At 35.4% G+C, this 19,663-nt stretch overlaps 1 protein-coding gene across 2 annotated transcripts in view; it reads right to left on the bottom strand.

Annotated features, from left to right (window-relative positions):
* Positions 1-19,663, bottom strand: part of LOC145986361 (endothelin-converting enzyme 2-like) — a 187,852-nt gene that overhangs the window by 39,262 nt on the left and 128,927 nt on the right. Inside the window, exons 5-8 of one of the 2 annotated variants that reach the window (XM_083120254.1) lie at positions 17,371-17,433; positions 14,584-14,694; positions 7,581-7,784; positions 322-449 (exon numbers count right to left, since the gene is read on the bottom strand). In XM_083120254.1, the coding sequence (XP_082976380.1) occupies positions 322-449; positions 7,581-7,784; positions 14,584-14,694; positions 17,371-17,433 (506 nt within the window). The remainder of the gene's footprint in view (positions 1-321; positions 450-7,580; positions 7,785-14,583; positions 14,695-17,370; positions 17,434-19,663) is intronic. The other variant, XM_083120255.1, reaches the window with a different exon arrangement.

Below are 19,663 nucleotides of genomic sequence, written 5' to 3'. Positions count from 1 at the left end.
AGAAGAAGGTGATGAGTGATGATATGATGAAATTGATGAAAGGACCTCACAAAGAACACCCAGGCTGGGATTTGAACAAAGGACCCTTGGCATTTTAGTGCTGTGCTAACCACTCCATCATGGAGGTGTGCACTGGGAGCAGTGTATTTACAGTGAAGTGAACTAAGGGAATTAATCTGATTGAGTTATATGAGAAGTTAATAAAGAGATTTTCAGGAATTTTGGTTTCTAATTGGAACCGATCTTATACAATGTCAATACTCTTTTCTTTTCCAAATATGGAGTGAATGTTCCAAAAGTAACTATCATACAATAACTTACCTCTTTTGTGTTGATGAAATAATAGCTGAAATATGTTTCAAATATTCACGTGATGTTACAATCACTTCTGTGGAAGCTTGGATATTGGCACTTGGAAACATTGCTTGCAAAAGTTCAAACCAAGGTACCTGCAATAGAATATATTTTTTAAAATGCAGGTAAGCATTAATTATTCAACTGACTACATATGAAGCAAATACAGATTATTTTTGACAGTAACATTTTAAACTGAATTATCATAAATAAATAAGGAATGTTGCTTTGAGAAAACAGCTTCAATTTTACAATGGGTGCAAATAAGGGAATGTGCAATATCAGAAAGAAGAAGATATGAATACAAAGTGTTAGGATATTTTATATCTGTGCAGGGAATGGTGGCAATCATGAAAGAAGAATGTGATGAAGAATCCTGAGCAAATACGTAAATTAGATATTCTAGGTGCATGGTATAAACTATGGTGTAGTTTCGTGTTTCCATGTCATACCATGAATATTATAAAATATTTCGATTTCCGAAAGCAATTTGTATTGCAAACCCTGATGAAAGTGATAGTGAACCTACACCTAAACCCACACAGGATTGATGCATGGAATTTCGGTCAAGTCTGGAGGACCCAATTCAATCATCAGTGATGATTCATCATACATGCTGTGCTAACCACTCTTTCATAGAGGTTGGCTTGAACAAGTTGACAGCTTCAAATACCTGGCATGTATAAGTGAGAATAGCAGTAACAAAAGAAGCCTCTTGTAGAACAAAGTGTTTTGTGGATCTTTGAGCAAACAACAGAAGAAACTAATGAAGAGTTCTGTGTGAAGCTCATCCCAAGTAACCACAATCATTGGGCCAACTGCAGTTTTTACGTGGGAACGGTTGGGTTTACGTTGGTAGGAAAATATAAGTTGGTCTTACATTGTTGCCAACGTTTGCCCAACCATGGAAAAATGAGTCAAAATCAGTTTTAAAAATTACTTTCTCCTCTTAAGACAACCTTCAAGAGTATACTGTAAATTCTAGAGTGGTGTAAAATAACTGACATGTAACAGTGTTTCTCTTTGATTATATCAGTCGCAGCACTTACTGGGAATATAATATTGTTTAATGAAAGTAAAAGCTATTCTTAACTTGTAGTCACTCATCAGTCCTTTGTCAGCCACCATGGATGAAAGATGTGTTGGGAATTGCTTATTGTTTGTCTGTTTAGTTGTAGCAGAACAAGAACATTCTTACATGTATTCTTGTGAGAGTGGTTAAACAATGTTGTGTGCACACTAAATTCCATGAAAAGTGGAAATCTAAGTAAACTCGAGGAAGTTATTTGTACTACCACTTAAAGCTTGAAAACAATGATACCATATGAATGAGAAAGTGCTGTGTATTTTTTTATTTTACACAAATAACTTGTACTATAGTTTACATTTGGCACAATAAATTTTTATATATACATATATATATATCAGAACACAAGCCTATCTATACTTTAGTTTCCTGTATGTTGGTCCAAGGTGAAAACCATACATTGGCCCAACATAAAAACCATGTGTTGGGCCAACGTTGGAACCATGATAAAAATTACCATTGCCCAATGGTATGTTCTTCGTTTGACCAACCATTTTCAGTACGGTTGGGCCAACATTGTACCAACCACTTTTGGTTACTTGGGATAGTCGTTTGGTGCAGAAATCTGAAACCCTACAATGAAGTGAGGAAAAGTGACTAGAAACTTTAGGAATGTGGCTATTGTGAAAAATAGAGCATGCAAAATGGTCATACAAAGTAAGAAATACAACTGCGTTGGAAAGAGTTTGTGAAAGAAGAGCAATTCTGGAAGCGATCAAGAAAAGGAAAGGAAATTAGCTAAGAAGGAACTGCCTGTTAAAAGATGCACTGGAAGGAATGGTTAACAGAAAAAATATCCAGAAAAGAAGACGATATCAGATAATGCTACATTTTTGAAATCCTATGTTGACGTGAAGTGTAAGGTACAAGATCAGAAAGCTTAGAGGTTACAGTGAAAAACCTGCCTATTAAAGCAGAGGCCGAGAACTGAATGAATTTATTTAAAGTTTAATTGTTTTTTCTCAAATGTAACTTTATTAGTGTAAATGTTAAAATATGAGTCATCCTGTGTGTAGAAAAAAATATTGCAAAATAATTTAGGTAGATGAGAACTTCAGGTGTGAAGTTAAAAATATCTTTATTTGTTTCATTTGTACTACATTTAATTATTGTGACATGGACAAAAAATGCACTCCATGTAGCAGTAACAGCAATTGGGTTCCAAAACTGGGGGGAAAGGACAGTTTACTTTCTCTTGGTACATAAGGTGTAGCATAGTGTGGGGGTAAACGTGGCAAAATGTGGCCCCTCTAATCACCACCACTGTCATGTAGAAGTAACTAAGAATATTTATGGTACATCATAAAATGGAACAGAAAAGTGTCATTAACATTTAAAGCAAAAGTGTTACTTAAATTAATTTCACAGTTGAATTAAAATTGGAAAGAAACAAAAGAAAAATTTGTAAAGCATACACAACAAAACAAAACATGAGTTCAAACTGCTGGATATTGTGAGAAGATGCATCAATAGAATTATACAACTCCACTGTGCATATTTTGAAAATGAGGCAATTGATAGTTTGGTATATGGTAATAAAGATCAGATTCAATAGAATGTTGAAAACATTTCATTTTTATATTGCTATTTGTAAGTACACTATATTGCCAATAATGATGAGACACCCCCTGAATTGTAAGGAGAATCACCCATCAGTACATGTCATGAATTACTAGAATGACTTATGAAGGATAACGAGTGTGCTGTAGAAGTGTATACCACTACCAGGTGTCAAAATGAGTGGATGAAACTAGCTGAGTGAGGCTGAATGGAGAATGATTATTGGCGGCCACTGATTCAGGCATTCCATCTGTGAGGTATCGGACAGGTTGCAGGTACCACGTGCAGCAGTCAGTGGTGAAATGGAAATGTGAGGATGTGATAAAACCAAAATCATGACCAGGGAAGCCAAAAAGTTGACAGTTAAGTATCTGCGAGTGTTCCAACATGTGGTGAGGCCAGACTGGCAGGCTTCATTGCACACTTTGGCCACAGACTTTTGAATGGCAAAAGGTGGTGGCACTGGGATGCAAAGAACAACGCCAATGTTTCCTATAACAATGGAAAAACATCCTGTGGAATGACAAATCATGTTACATGTTTGGCGACTCAATAGGCATGTGTGGATGTTGCAAATTCTCAGGTAGTGACTAATACCAGGGTGTATTGTCCCCACTGTGAAATTCGGCGGAGGTGTAATCATGCTATAGTGCTGTGGTATGGTGCTGGTCCCCAGATTTAGTGCCTGGAACCCTGAATGGCGATGCCTATCATGCAATATTAGACAACTCTGTGCTCCCCACCTTGTAGCAATACTTTGGAAGCAACTCTTTCCATTTCCAGCATGACAATGTGCCATCCACAAATAAGGGCCATAATCTGGACATTATTAGCAACATAGTGTATTTTACCAAAGTACCTGTTTCCTTCATATTGGATTTGGTGCGTATTACTCACAATATTAAATATTAAAAAAATATTTCTATTAAGAACACAATAAAACTATCACATAAAAGCTGTTTTACTTACGTATTTGTGAGTCTACTCCTTGAGTTAGCTACGTTTCGGGGAAGCAACTGCCCCCATCTTAAGGCATTCTTTAAGCATGCAATACTGCCATGCCGAGTCATTATATCATACAAGAAAAGGTTAGACAGGTAGGATTGGGGAAAAAATATTTAAAAAAACTGTCCCTTTCACCGTGCATTTCCTTAAAACTTGTCACATTCACTATAAATTCCCTTAAAATTCATTAAAAGCAGTAAAAACAAGTTAAAAATCCAAGAACTGTGCTTACTCCCATCTGCATGTTAATCAGCTGATGTTCTGCATGGAATGCAGGAAGCACAGGCTATATCCCTACAGCATGTCTCCACCTCGGTTATAACTAAGTTATTTCCAGGTCAAATTCACGCACTTCCTGTATGGCGCAAATCACTTCCTGTTTCTTAATATTTTAATCAAATTTCTATCATTGCCTCATTTATCAATATAATACAGGGAGGTTATTGCAGCATGCCACCGCTTCAGCATCGGCCGCTTGCCGGCCCAGTCATGCAACAGGTGCCGGCAAATTGCGTAACAGATAGCCCGTAACAGAAACCGCTTGTTTTGTAATGTTTCCACTTTTCACAATTACAGTTACAATTACAATTGAAATAAGCACGTACCTTGTCGCACGGATGCAGGAAAAGGTGTCCTCCCAAATACAAATATTTCTGGCACCTTATTTCTGACGTCTAATCTTAGATTAGTCATCGCTACTTTATTCTCAGATGTCGCGACAGCGCCTGCAGCTTATCGGGGGTTGGGTGAGTTGTCAGCCGCGAGATGGCGCTTCATACTGCACGTGTCGGCAGTGATGCCAACCGTAGGGACATGTCCCTACGCATAGGGACTTTTCACTAAATTTCGCCCACGTAGGAACGTAGGGACAGATTTTGCCAAATGAGGGAAAACGTAGGTACTTTTTTCAATCTTGGTAAATTACATTTTATGAATTAGTTTATCTGGATACTTTAGCGAGGAGGAGAAAAAAGAACTAACTAACAGATCTCCATCAGAATTTTGGAACATGTTATCGGTTACCAAAAACTTTCAAGGCAAGTTCCTTTTTGAAAACATTTCCACTCTCGCGAAAATAGTGCTAACATTGCCGCATTCTAACGCGGAAACGGAAAGAATATTTTCAATGTTAAGTGATACAAAAACAAAAAAGGGAAATAAAATGGGACCAAAATTGTTAAAGAATGCAGGAAATACAGCATCACCAACCAACATCTATCTCTTCACAGCAGCAGCATGTATGACTTCAAATAACATAATCAACAGTAAACGACTCAACGTTATTCATTAGGGGTGTGCTGGATTCTTTACTTTAAAAAGTCGTTAATTCTCGACGTTTTCTGCCTTGTAAGTTTCTGGAACTTATCGAAAGTTGTAAGTTTTTATTCTAGAAATGCAAAAACAATCACTTAAAGTGAAAATGACTTGTAAAATTCGAGATTTCCAGTGCTTCGGGAAATTTCGAACATTTCCCGTCCAGAAAATTTTCCGACTTGGTCGGGAAATTGCAAATTTTTCAGTCCCGAATGTCGGGATTTAAAAAAATTACCGTCCCGATCCCATCCCGACCCAAAAAATTCTGTCCAGCACACCCCTATTATTCATTAAGGCAAGAATTTACAATACCGGACCCTTCTGTAATTTCTATGCTACGTCTTATACTCACGAAATAATTATTCGTGATTATTTATCTCAAGTTAACATGTTGGGGTGAGGGGGAAAAATGTTCATTAACGTGTAGAAGTTGTAAAATAAGCTTTTCAATTCTCGCAATGATTCTCCGTATACAAGTATGGTAGCCATATTTGTTGATATGAACAAATTAAAATTAGTTACGCTGTCTACAGCATTGCCACACTGTTGATTTCATACTTGGAGAGCATGGATCGTGTAAGAATGGCGGAAGAGAACAGTAAAAAAGTTGTTAATGTTGTACAGATTGTTAGGTGGAGTGTGCAGGAGGATGGCTGTGGGCTAATTAATAAACTTATGGATTTCAGTATATTGCCCAAAGAACGTGCTTACATGTGACAGCGACAATCACGATGTAGAAGAACTGATTTGATTACAGGTAAATTTGGCAACAGTACATCAATCATAAAATTGCAGGATACGAAAATGGCGTCTTCGATGATGAACGTTTGCCGTTAAAGTGCTACGAAAATAATATTTTTTATCGGTTCGTAATCACAATTACCGCAAAACCATTCAGGAATAGCCCCACTGACCATTCTCGGTAAGTTTAGGTTAAGTTAGGTTAGGCAAACATAGTTAAAATTTGGGCTCGAAAAAAACATGCACGGGTAGCCCAACAAACCATTGACGGATAGCCCCACGAACCATTCAGGTACGGTTAGGTTAGGTTAGGATAGGCAAACATAGTTAAAATTTGGGGTCGTAGTAATATCAGGAATGTATATTTCGTTTTTTAAGTATTGGAAACACAAAATCTTCCGGTAAATAATAAGCAATCGTGCCGATCGCGGACCACTCAATGTCACTTATTTTGCAATTTCTACACGTGACCCCCCAAATTTTAACTTCAAATTCGTGATTAGGAGGCCTCAATTAGTGAGTATGCGAAATATTACAAAAAATCGGGGAGAGGTCCTGTATTGTAAATTCGCTCCTTCATTAATTGTGGAAGCACCGAGCAGAAAGATTTGGTAAGTAAATGTGTATATTTTATCTTCTGTTTGCATGCTCATGAGGTGTTTTTTTTTAGTCACTTTACTTGGCGTAGGGACATTTGGTCAGTTGTAGGGACATTTTGACTACGTCTGTAGGGACATTGCCGAAAAATGGTTAGCAACACTGTCGGCTACCAGACAGTGAGTCTACGCTCATTCATGTTCACTTCTGTTCGCGTTTATCAGTACGCGTTTTGTTTATACTGTGTTATTGAGTTGGTGTGCTAGTGCTTTATTGTGTGTTAATTGTTATTCATTCATTACTTATGTCGTTAAACAAATATAGTCTTGAACATAGAGTTTTTATGTACGATAATTACGTGAAAACGAATTCTTGCAGAAAAGTGGTCAGGGATTACGATAGACAGGATCTCTTGAACCTAAGAAACGTGTTGTATTGCTGTTGAAGGAAGTCATTTTCAACATCTCTTATAACACAGGAGGTTAGTGATCATCATTATTATTACTTTTAAATATCATTTTACGCTTTCGGTTTGCTTTATGCGCCGGGATGCTGTCTTCCCTTTCTGTCAACTGAGGATAAAGTAGCGATGTCTAATCTAAGATTAGATGTCAGAAATAAGGTGCCGGAAATATTTGTATTTGGGAGGACACCTTTTCCTGCATCCGTGCGACAAGGTACGTGCTTATTTCAATTGTAATTGTAACTGTAATTGTGAAAAGTGGAAACATTACAAAACAAGCGGTTTCTGTTACGGACTTCCTGAACGCAATTTGCCGGGACCTGTTGCATGAAGAGTCCGCCGACCGGCCGTCACGCTGGCGGTGAACGACTGAAATAACCTCCCTGTACATGCTTAATGCTAGAGGAAAGTAACAATAATACAATGCTTGTAAAATAATGTAACAAACTTAATACTTACTGTTGTTGACATTTCCCTTAACCGTGATATGTTCATTCTGTTGTATGTAGTGAAGGGATCTTCAAGTTCTTCAATAGTGGGTGTGATCTCGGCAATCCTTTTTTCAAAATGAAACACATTTTCAGAAAAAACCTTTGCATCTGTTGTTGTTGCTCCAAGTATTCGTACTATGTCCCTCAAGAAAGTTTTGTAAGATTGTACGACCTTGAAAGTAAGAAAAATAAATGCTATGAGGTTACTAAAGGTGCACATTATAAAGTTTTACTTCTATATTCTTAGAATGCCACAAACGTATGGGACACAAACCAAAATCTAGTAATATAGATTTAATAAAAGCTATAAAATGTTGTGATTATCACAGTATATGTAATATAAGATCACAAAAATTTCTGTGAAACTTTATTCAATTTTCAGATAATTTTTCCTCACTTTTTATTCAATTTTCTTCATAGAAAATTAATATAATCTTACACTAGGAATATTTTACTGTCAAATTTTGTGTTTCTAATGATTCACATTAGGAAACTTAATGAAAATCATTCTGTGAAAGAATTGATGACCCTGTAAATTGAAAGGATATAATTGGTGATACAGAAATGTTATCTTGCCTGACATAAATAGTTCCAGGATTCACTCAGCCTCTCATTAATTTAATTTTTGTTATTTAGTGTCACTTTTCTGCCAATTTGGGCTAATTGCAATGATGAGGAGTGACGATATGATGAAACTGATGAAGGGACACTCACAAACAATACATATATGTCCAGGCCAGGATTCAACCTGGGGACCCCTCGTATTGTAGCATGCTGTGCTAGCTACTTCATCATGGAGGTTGACTCTCCCATTAATAGATACCCGGGAGAGGAAGTAATTTCTACCAGAGCATAGTGTTGATCATGTGACCTATGACATAGAATTCCACAAATTCTTGATCTCTGCTATCTCCATGTGCTTGGGGTGCCTTCATTTCATTATACAAAACACAAGGAAGGATTTTGCTTTTTCTAATACTTTATCCACAGCAATGAACTGATTATAAGCATTTATTTGTATGCTGCTACTATTTACCTTACAGAAATATTTGTGTGTTACTGCTAGGTTGATATTCATATTGGCAGTCTTCTTATTAGTTATTAGTGTTTCTATTTCATAAACAATATTTGTTGTTATTGAATTGTTGTCTTAAGTCCACTTTATGCACAGATAGGTCAATCGGGACTGGACCTACAGTTTAAAGTGAGATCCGAACCACTATGTGCTTCCACCCCTTCATCAGCATAACGACATTACCACTGTGCTGTTGGGGAGACACATAAGCAATATTAGATTAATTTAAAATGTAGACTGAATGCTTAATATTTCTCCTATTAGGAAGATAACTAGCATAGAATTTTCTGGTTTTTGGTTTGTGTCTTACAGTGCATATTGAATACACAAAAGCACAGAAATGAACGTTAAAGAATTTGTGCACAACCAAGTAATATTAATTACAGTTGATTATCATCAACAAGAATTTCAAGATTTCCAATTACTCATATTCCATGATTTTTTTAAAAAATTCTTGCATGAAACAATAAAACCACTATTTAAACCATGCTTTTGTGTATTCAAGTTTCACATTTGTAACGAACAATGAAGCAACACAAACACAAATAATATATTTGTACAGTGAATAAGGTGAAATATAACTGCAGGGGAAAAAATATGTTAAAGTTGCAAATTGTGCACAAGTTAACATGCTTGTAGAAGAGACTTTTCACAAAGCTTATTATAAATAACATTTCAAATGCTTCTACAACCTATGCTAGTGTGAACTGCAATTCAAGTAAATTTCTGTATGCATGCCAAAAGAAATCAAAGTCAATTTCCAAATCAAGAATATGCAATTAGTTTTAAATCTTTCAAGATCAGCATTCGTCAACACATGAACAATGTCATGAACATAATACATGCAAACAGACCTTTGTGCATATGCAATATTTACAGTACAGTGGACATTCATAATAAATGTGAATAGTGCTAAGATTTATGTAGAAGAAAACTGCCACACAAAGTATGTACCCTATTACTGTAGATTACAAAAATTCATAGTATTCATTAAATAATCCATATTTCAATGTATGACATAGAATAATAAATATTAGGGAAGGAACCAATTAACTGGTACTCTATCAGTATTAGCCGATGGAGTCATATCGGTGTATTGGTATATCAGTAGTATAATTACCGATAATTTCACCGATCCGATATATCTATAAATATCTTATAATTTAGTGCCATATTTTGCCATTTTGATATGATAATAACATATAATCTTCATGCCCTACTTTTTTAAAAAGTAAATGTCTAAATAAATTTTGCAGTCACCTGGTAATGTACATTTATTCAATAGGTCAATAAACCATTCAAGTTCTTCAAGGGCCACTTGGAATTCATATTGAATAAGTGGAATATCTGTTATCAGTATCAGTAAATGTTACATTGGTACTTGATTGGTATAGACCAAAATTTCAAATCAGTCCATTCTTAATAAATATAATAGGGATGTGCCGAAGCCGATTACAGATGTATGAAAATCGGCAGAAATTGACATATCGGCATCGACAAAAATCCGAAATTTAAACCGGTACAGATTATACTAGAGTTTTACCTTCTAATCATGGACGTCCACAGGATTTTTTCCAGGGAGGGGCAAGGAAGGTATTTTTTCGGGGGGGGGGGGGGCAAACAAGGCACATTTCTCCAAAAATAGTGTTGTTCCCTAAAAAAAACATTGCTTAAATGTGAATTTGATGATGTTCATGCAATAATTAACACATATTATTCTGGCTAAAATGAAAATATATGTGTGAAATACATAATTTTTGGTTGACTTTCATTTTCCAGGGGGGACCACAGCCCCCCTTGTCCCTCCTTCCAGACACCCATGCTTCTAATAAGATTTATATTTTAGTTTTGTAAGGTTTGTTGAAAATTAGTTTATGATTCTTCATCATTCTAGAGTTTTTGTAATAAAATGATTGCAAACTCTCATTCATGTGGATCAACCTAACTCAAAATCAGAAATAAAAAGTCCACATGACCAGGATATGCTGTTGTGTTGGAAATTCAAAAATTAGTATTTAAACCTGGAAGTGCTGAGAAAATACTTGGGCATACCTGCTGTATCAGTATTCAGTGAATGAGAGTTCAGTGATGCTGAACAGATTTGCGATAAGAGAAGAACTATATTACTTCCAAAATTGCTACCAAAACTCGTCTCTGAAGTTGAATCTGGCAGCAGTAAATTTCCAATATTAAGAACAGGAATTCATTTTGCATTTCGAAGAACTGCTTGTGTACTAATGTTAAATCTCTTGAGAATCTATGTTCTTCTTAAAGGTTCACATAACCACATACATTATGATATGCAATAGAAATGTACATAGCAATTATTTTTTTGGTCATGCTGAAAATAACATCCCATTTCTGTTTAATAATCTTATGTACCGGAATCGGTTAAATATCGGCATTGGTATCGGTTCCAAAAATTATCAGTGAGTACATCGGCATCGGTAAATTTTCAGCTTCGTCACATCCCTAAAATATACAATATTTAAACCTATTTAGGAGCTGTGGTTGTCTAGTCGGTAGGGCACACTGCAATGCAGGAGACCCAGGTTCAATTCCTTGGATGGGAGATCTAAGGATGGAACTCTTCCGGCTTTATCTCTGCACAAAGTGGCTCTGGGTTCACCCAGCCTCAAATAGACCTATCCCCCTGGGGTGGTAAAGGCAGCCAGAGCATGGTGCTGATTACATCACCTCCAAATGGCATAACTCGAGAATGTGTGGAGCTCTACCCCCACATCCCCTAAATGTGCTTTTGTGGCACAGTGCAATATGCATGGAGAACTTACCTAAAATCTATTTGAAATTCACTGAAGGTAGAACTGAATTCCTTCCACTTCTGTAAATTGTTTCTGTGTCTGCAGCACCAAAGTTATTTGCATAAGTAATAATGGTAATGCGTGAAAACTATCAAGACACTGTCATCTTTCAAAATTTAGTAATATTTAGATCATTCCTAATATGCATAATATGCTCTTCTAAAGATATATCATTATCCTCATCAAAAATCTTGAGGGAAAACTACTAATTCTTACGAATTAATTTCTTTCAGGAGCTCTTCAAGCAACAGTACAACAACTCCCAAGAGAATGGTAGCAGTGTCCACAGAAATTCATATATCATAAAAACCAGTTTCATGGGAAAATGAGTATTTTATTTCAGTATAATAATAAATATTAAGAATTTTAATAATTCAAAATAATTTAAGAAAGGAATATTGGAAGCTTCAACATCAGCAGTATACCATAAGGTTTAGACATCATAAAATAGGGTGTTTTTTTAGTTTTGTTTGGTAAAATTAGTAACGGCATACAAATTTTGTATTCATATGGGGGATTGTAGGGAAGTGTACTTATGTCACTTTTCGGAATATTAATTATTTTTTTATAATTTTATTATTTCAGTAGAATTTCTGAACTTAATGAAGCGATACCAACTGGTGGCAGCATTATGATCTTTTAACAATCATCCAAGTTCCTAGATATCATATTTTGTAACTACTTAACAGTTGGGCTGAAAAGTTCATAGGCTGACTCATAGATGGCGTTACTAGAATTAAATCCATGTGATTTTTACTTAGTACTAACCTTCAAAAGATACGTGTATAAATTTCACAGCTGCCGGATAATTAGTTCGTGAGATATAGCATTGTGAGTGAAGCAGCTTTTGTTATTGTGAAAAAATGGATAAAAAAGAATTTTGTGTGTTAATAAAGCATTGCTTTTTGGCAAAAAAAAAAAAATACTGTTGAAGCCAAGGCTTGGCTTGATAAACATTATTCGGACTCTGCACCAGGAAAATCAACCGTTGAGAAGTGGTTTGCTAAATTTAAACAAGGCGAAATGAGCATCGAAGACGATGCACGCAATGGACGCCCCAAAGAGGCTGTTACCGACGAAAACATCAAAAAAGTCCACAAAATAATTTTAAATGATTGTAAAGTGAAGTTGATCGAGATAGCTGAGACTTTAAAAATATCAAAGGAACGTGTTGGACATATTGTGCATGAATATTTGAACATGCGAAAGCTGTGTGCAAAATGGGTGCCGCGCGTGCTCACAATCGATCAAAAGCAACAACGTTTTGATGATTCGGAGCAATGTTTAGCGATATTCAACCGTAATAAACACAAATTTTTCCGTCGATATATTACAATGGATGAAACATGGCTCCATAACTACACTCCAAAGTCCAATAGACAGTCAGCCGAGTGGACTGCACGTGATGAACCGAATCCAAAGCGTGGAGAGACGCAACAGTCGGCTGGCAAGGTTATGGCATCAGTATTCTGGGATGCGCATGGTATTATATTCATCGATTACCTCAAAAAGGGCCAGACCATCAACAGCGATTATTACATAGCGTTGTTGGAGCGTTTAAAGAATGAAATCACGAAAAAACGGCCCCATTTGAAGAAGAAAAAAGTGCTGTTTCATCAAGACAATGCACCGTGTCACAAATCAATGAAAACGATGGCAAAATTATATGAATTAGACTACGAATTGCTTCCCCATCCACCATATTCTCCAGATCTGGCTCCCAGTGACTTTTTCCTGTTTGCAGACCTTAAAAGAATGCTCGCTGGAAAGAAATTTAGCACTGATGAAGAGGTAATCGCCGAAACTGAGGCCTATTTTGAGGCTAAAGAGAAATCGTACTATAAAAATGGCATCGAAAAATTGTATGACCGCTATAATCATTGTATCGCCCTCAAAGGCAACTATATTGAATAATAAAATCGAATTTTGTCAAAAAAAATTTTTTACTATGTTAGCCTACGAACTTTTCAGCCCAACTGTTACTAGGCACCAAACACTTAATGGAATAGACAAGTCTGATGAAGTGAGAGTGTGTTTATACCAATTGTAATGCAGGACAATGATTTATCCACACAACTCCAAAAGCCATTTTCTGAACATCTCCCTAAATTTTTTTCACAGAAGTCTAATTTATGGGCTTCTAAATCGACCTTGGACAAATCAAATAAAAATGTCATTATAGTGTCACATGAACAACACAGCACTGATGTTAAAAAAATATACAAAAATGACCCACAGAATAACCACAATATATTATTCCTGGATATTTTATGGATGTCTCCTGGATGAACTTATCTGTTGGATATGAAGATTTTTGTACATGTGTGTGCTGTATGGGTCATCATCCACTATCCTTATACAATTAACCATAATGGATTATATTCAGTGAACAACTTCCCCCACAATTCATTGCGCAGAATCACACCTTCTATCATATTTCCAGCAAACAGATCAGATTCTGCATTGAAAACATGCCAAGTAAAATAACTATGTTACTCCATGCATCCTTCGAAAACATTATTATCTCTATATATATATCAGTTTTGTATTCAAGTGAACAGGTAAGTGATTTTTACTCATTCCAGATAACGTTATTTCATTTTACTGTTAAAAGATTTTAACATTGAGAGTGTTGATTTATTTCTCGGTACCTATTTATTTCACGGATGCAGGAACATGATAAGTAACAAATGATGAAATTAGGTTAAGCGGTTTTTCTACTCTTTATAATTATTATGCATACCTATTGCCCTAAATATATACTTGTCACTTTAGTGTAAGGATAAACAGTGACTGCTTGTGTAGTTTTAATAGTTGAATGCACTTTCGAATGTAGAAGGTTTTTTTTTCTATTTGCCGAACTTCATTAACTTTCTCTTCACAAAGTGCACTGCGTGATGATGTCAAGTTGAATATTATCAATCAACTAAATAAATCAGATATACAAATGTGAAACTCATGCAAATTCTGCTTCGTAATAGGGTACAAGCACCTTGCAGGCAGCGTTATCAAGGCCAAACAGAGTAAGACAGAAGTGAATGTGCATCATGCTGATCAAATCCAAGATTCATTACATTCTTCTTGACAAGAAGCCTCACAAACGATTCTACCGAGTTTACATCAGACAGGTCAATACAAACTCTGGATGGGCTTACTTTGTACCAGGGCACTCCTGGTGCGATGTACTGCAAAAAGGGAGGCACAATATTTAATTTCACACATGGATACCAGTAAATGTAGCCAAACCAAAAAGCAATGGTACAACTACAGTACTCTAACTACATCTAAAAGTCTACTAGCAGCTACAATTTATGCAGAACTAATCTATTTTCCTTCAAATATATCATAACTTCTTTTGTCAAGCAACAACTTCAAATGCTAGTCGCAGATTTTGTAAAAGTGCTGAAATTGCTAACTTGCATGAAATTAACAGAAAAGCTTCTACAAATCTACTAAATTAACATCATTATCAGCACAAAGCCATTTTGTTTGCATTACAATAATAAAACTATTACAAAAATTGTTTGCAAATACCATTATGCTTGTCATGAGAGATACACAATTGTAAGTAGTAATAATTTAAAAACGCTGGACCCATATAACCATTTACATATCAAATTACGTGAAATATATTATTATATTTGGCAAACACTTCACACGTATGCTCTGTCCTTTTGTTGAACAAAGTAATAATCTACATGTAGAAGTGAAAAGTTGAATGTTTGTAATGATACATTGTTGTTTTCCTTACACTTCCAATGTTTTATGCATTCATTTGTACTGAAACATGGTATCATACAGTTGCAAATTATAAAAACTAAATATGCTGACCAAGGCAGAAATTTATTTTATTATAAAACATAAACTAAACGTAACATTTAGTTGAAACGTTACGTTTAGTTTGTTTTATAATAAAATAAATTTCTGCCTTGGTCAGCATATTTAGTTTTTATATCATGGAAAGAAGGCTTAATGGTGTTATAATTGCAAATTATGTTTGCAAGAATTTTAAAATAACAAGTCAAACTGAAGAAGTGGTCTGGTCTTTGGCAATAAGAACAAACTGAAAATATAAAGATATGCTCCACATGTGATAATGCATTACAATATATGGTCACAACAGTGTTTACTAATATTTAATTAAAAGTTAATCCAGTATCAAAATTGTTCACAAATTTCTGGCATAAAAGACAAAAAAGGAAATTGAATCATGTCAGTTCTAATATAATTCAACAAGTATTCTGTTCATCTTTGAAATCATCTTTTACCAAAAAAATGTAAGGTATAGTCATAGACAAGAATATTATTTTTATTCAAATATACAAAGGAATCAATACTAAGGAAACAGCATGGCTCATTCTATAAAGCAAATGACTGGTTTATTGACAAAACACATTCAAGTTCTCTTACTTACACCTTTTCTACTTTAAAGGCAAATCTAAAATGACTCTTAAAAGTACCTTTATTAATGAAACAACAACAAAACGTATTAAACCATTCACTATATTTTCCAAAGTATGAACTTTGAAACTATTTTTTAATTTCACCACAGAGGTAGAAATTTACATATGGATTGCACAGAGAAAGAATATATGGTTCAGACAGGCGGGCATCCAAAAGGGGGCCTTGCCCCTCTCCTGAAAAATTAATGGCAACCAAAAAGCTTATACTTCACACATATAATTTCATTTCAGTCCCAGTAATTTCTGTTAATTATTGTTGCATGATGACTTCAAACTGAAGGAGTGTTTTTGTGGGGACAACATAATTAAAGAGAGGATACATGCCTCATTTGCCCTTCCTTTAAAAATACCTTGCTGTTTTCCCCTCCCTGGAAAAATTCTGAGGGTGTTGATTACAGTAAAAAATAGAAGAATGTAATGCAATACAAGAAAGTTGTACATAATCATTATATCAACTATTCTGTTCATTTCCTCTTGACAACATTGACAGACCTACATTATGGACATGATGATTTAATCTCTTCCCTTGAGAGCCAAAGCTTATGCAAAATGCAAATATGGCATTTGTTGTGTGAGGCCAAAGCTGATTTTATCAAATATTCTCAAAAATGTACTCTGTAAATTATTATTATTATTATTATTTGCAAAAGGATGCCTGCAAATGCAAATTATTTCAAAATAATAAAGTTAATTTTTAACCTCAAGAATATATTGCAACATTTTAAAGCTTGTAACTTAAAATTTAAGGAACAGAATAAATTGTAAAAGTTAGGCCTTAGTATTTTGTCTTATTTTATCTAATCTATTAACACAATATAAATGTTAGCCTTAGACTAATGATGCTGAAAAACATTATACGCAGTCTGTTAAAAAATATCCCCACACAATAAAGATGCAATGAGCTGAGAAAGTTTTGCACTGCTGCTCTATCATGATTTGTTTTGGGTTATCAAATAAATATTACAATATATTTGGTGTAATATGTTCGCAGAACTGTCTAAATTTGCATTTGTTTTAGCATTCTTGTGTAAATGTCCACTCTTACATAAGTATCAAAATTATACGTACTTATTCTATTGGAATCAACTAACTTATTCATTATTCTGCATAGTTTTTTTTGATTGAAATTGATTTCACCACCTATCTGGTAGCTTTGTCAGGCATCCATAGTCCATGCCTGATGATGTGGCGAAATTTATCACAATCAAAAAACTACATGGAAAACTGAAGAGTGAGTTGATTCTAATTACCTCTCTCTGTGTAACCCCCAAATGTACATCTTTAGATGTTGTATGTAACAAATGACGTGCTCTATACTGCTGCAGATAGAAATATCTACAATGTAGTCAACAGAATAAGAATAAATTACATTTACAATTACAATGTAAATCTACTTACACTTGCATCAGGATCTCTCTCATAGAAACTCTTATCTGGAAGGCCAAGTCCTGATGGACTGATCTAGAAGAGGGAGAAGAAGAATAAAATCCTTTGAAAATTGCAAACTCTTCAACAACTATTCTGCAAAATTTATTAATTCTTCTTCTAAAGTGATATTTAAATAAAATGGTTGTAGGAAGGAGAAATCCAATCTTCCAAACAAAAATAAAATCCAAACATTCAGTATTCATATACAGTCAGTCCAGTGGGAAAGGTGACTAATGAGAAATGAAAGACAAGACGTTGTGGACTGGCAGTTTACAATAACGTTTATTCAAAATAGACACCTTGTGAGTCAATACATGCACTGAAGCGGTTGTTGAACTTTGTGAAGCAGTCTAGGTACTCCTGTTTTGGAATTTCCTCCAAAATCGCAGTCTATGCCTTTTGGTTGTCTGGAATGGTGTCAAAACTAATTCCTTTCAATGCCAATTTCAGTTTTGGAAATAGCCAGAAGTCGCATGGAGCTAAATGTGGAGAATATGGGGTGATTGAGCTCCACTATCCATTTTTTGACCAAAAACTGGCGTACCAACCTGCTCTTGTGCACGGGTGCATTGTCATGCAACAGAGACCATGAGCCCTGTTCCCGATATTCAGGCCGAACTGTACGAATCCTGGCCAATAGAAGATGCAAAATACCCACTTAATACTCAGCGTTCACAGTGTGACCGTCTGGAGCGAATTCCTTGTGGATGATGCCTTTGGAATCGAAGAAAACCGTGAGCAGGGTTTTGATTCGGCTCTTCTGCATTTCAGTTTTGGAGAGCCTGGACCCTGGACCATCACGAAATCTTGCATACCACTTAAACATGTTCTTACAAGTCAATGCCTCACTACCGTAAACAGTTTGAATCATTTGAAACGTCTCTGTTGCACTTTATCCAATGTGAAACAGAATTTAATGTTGGCACATTGCTCCATTTCCGACCAATGTTCAGCAGGTACTGTCAGTCACAAGAGCCGTATGCGTCGACCGTTGACACTAGTGCTTTGCAACTTTGCAGGAAGAAAGTCAAAATGTCACTACATAGTACATATGCTTCTCCATAGATGGCACTGGTGGTTCCGTGGCAAAAAAAATCAGTCACCTTTCCTACTGGACAGACTGTGTATTATAGACAAACATAATACATTTTTCTAGATTATTAGGAACTACATTCCTCCCTGCGTTGTCTCTCTCATGTGTTCAAAAAGTTTCCATATTCAACTGGATATTTCTCTCATACATACAAGTCATCCTGCTCTTATGTTCCCATGATCTATGCATTTTTTTCAGACAAGATTTAAGGGAGCTTGAGGAATCTAGAACACCATGTCTTCATCTGGGGAAAAGAAGGCCTAAACAGGAAAACATTGCTTTAAAAATGACCACAAAATTTTAAAAGTAAGATATTTGAAATGTAGCAGAAAATAAAAAAATATAACTAACCATTCAACGTGACTTGGCCTGAAAGTTACAATCAAATTGAAAATGGGGAATAGGCTCATGATGATGTTAGCCCTGGACCTCCACAAATATAAATCTGGCCCTGCGTTTTCCCCACAAAGCATTAAATCATTAAAAACCTTGAGATTTGCGACTTGAACTGGCTTTCCCGTATCTAAGAGCATTACTGCCTTATAATTAATACTTTATTCCTTTCAGTACATTATTCAAATATGGATAAATTAACATGCTACATCAGGACAAAATATAAACTCTAATATACATCATCCATATCTCATTGCCTGTTGTTGTAGGTGATTATGTAGTAATTAATAGAATCATCCTAGTACAGCAGTTTATATGCCTCATTTTCTGTAGTAAACATAATAATCATTATCTCAATCACTGGATACCTAAAAGATTCCATGCAATGTGGTGCAATGCAGTGTATCATTCAAATTGTCCATGAGCTGGATTGTAGATAGATCTCATTATTGAACAATGCATCACGAGAACTATCACGTGATCCGATGGCATACAATCTCTCTTGGGTCCCCTGTGCATGCTCTAAGCATGCATAGTTGCAGTGGTATGCATTCCACCATGATTTGACTCACATTACAAGAGAGCTGGAATACTTCCAAAATACAAACAGATTTGAATGATCTAATCTTGATGCGATTCATTGTTATAATCCTTTCTGTGAATAAGGCAGCTATTAAAGACTCTTCATTGGTATAATTGTATGGAATTCTCCTTGGGTCATTTGTGATAAAAGTCAAAATTGAACTCAACTCAATGGTGCAACAGCCCTCTGAGAGC

This window comes from Lepisma saccharinum, chromosome 4 (assembly GCF_977018435.1).
Source record: "Lepisma saccharinum chromosome 4, izLepSacc3.1, whole genome shotgun sequence".
Lineage (NCBI taxonomy): Eukaryota > Metazoa > Arthropoda > Insecta > Zygentoma > Lepismatidae > Lepisma > Lepisma saccharinum.
This window is presented reverse-complemented; position numbering and strand designations above follow the sequence as displayed.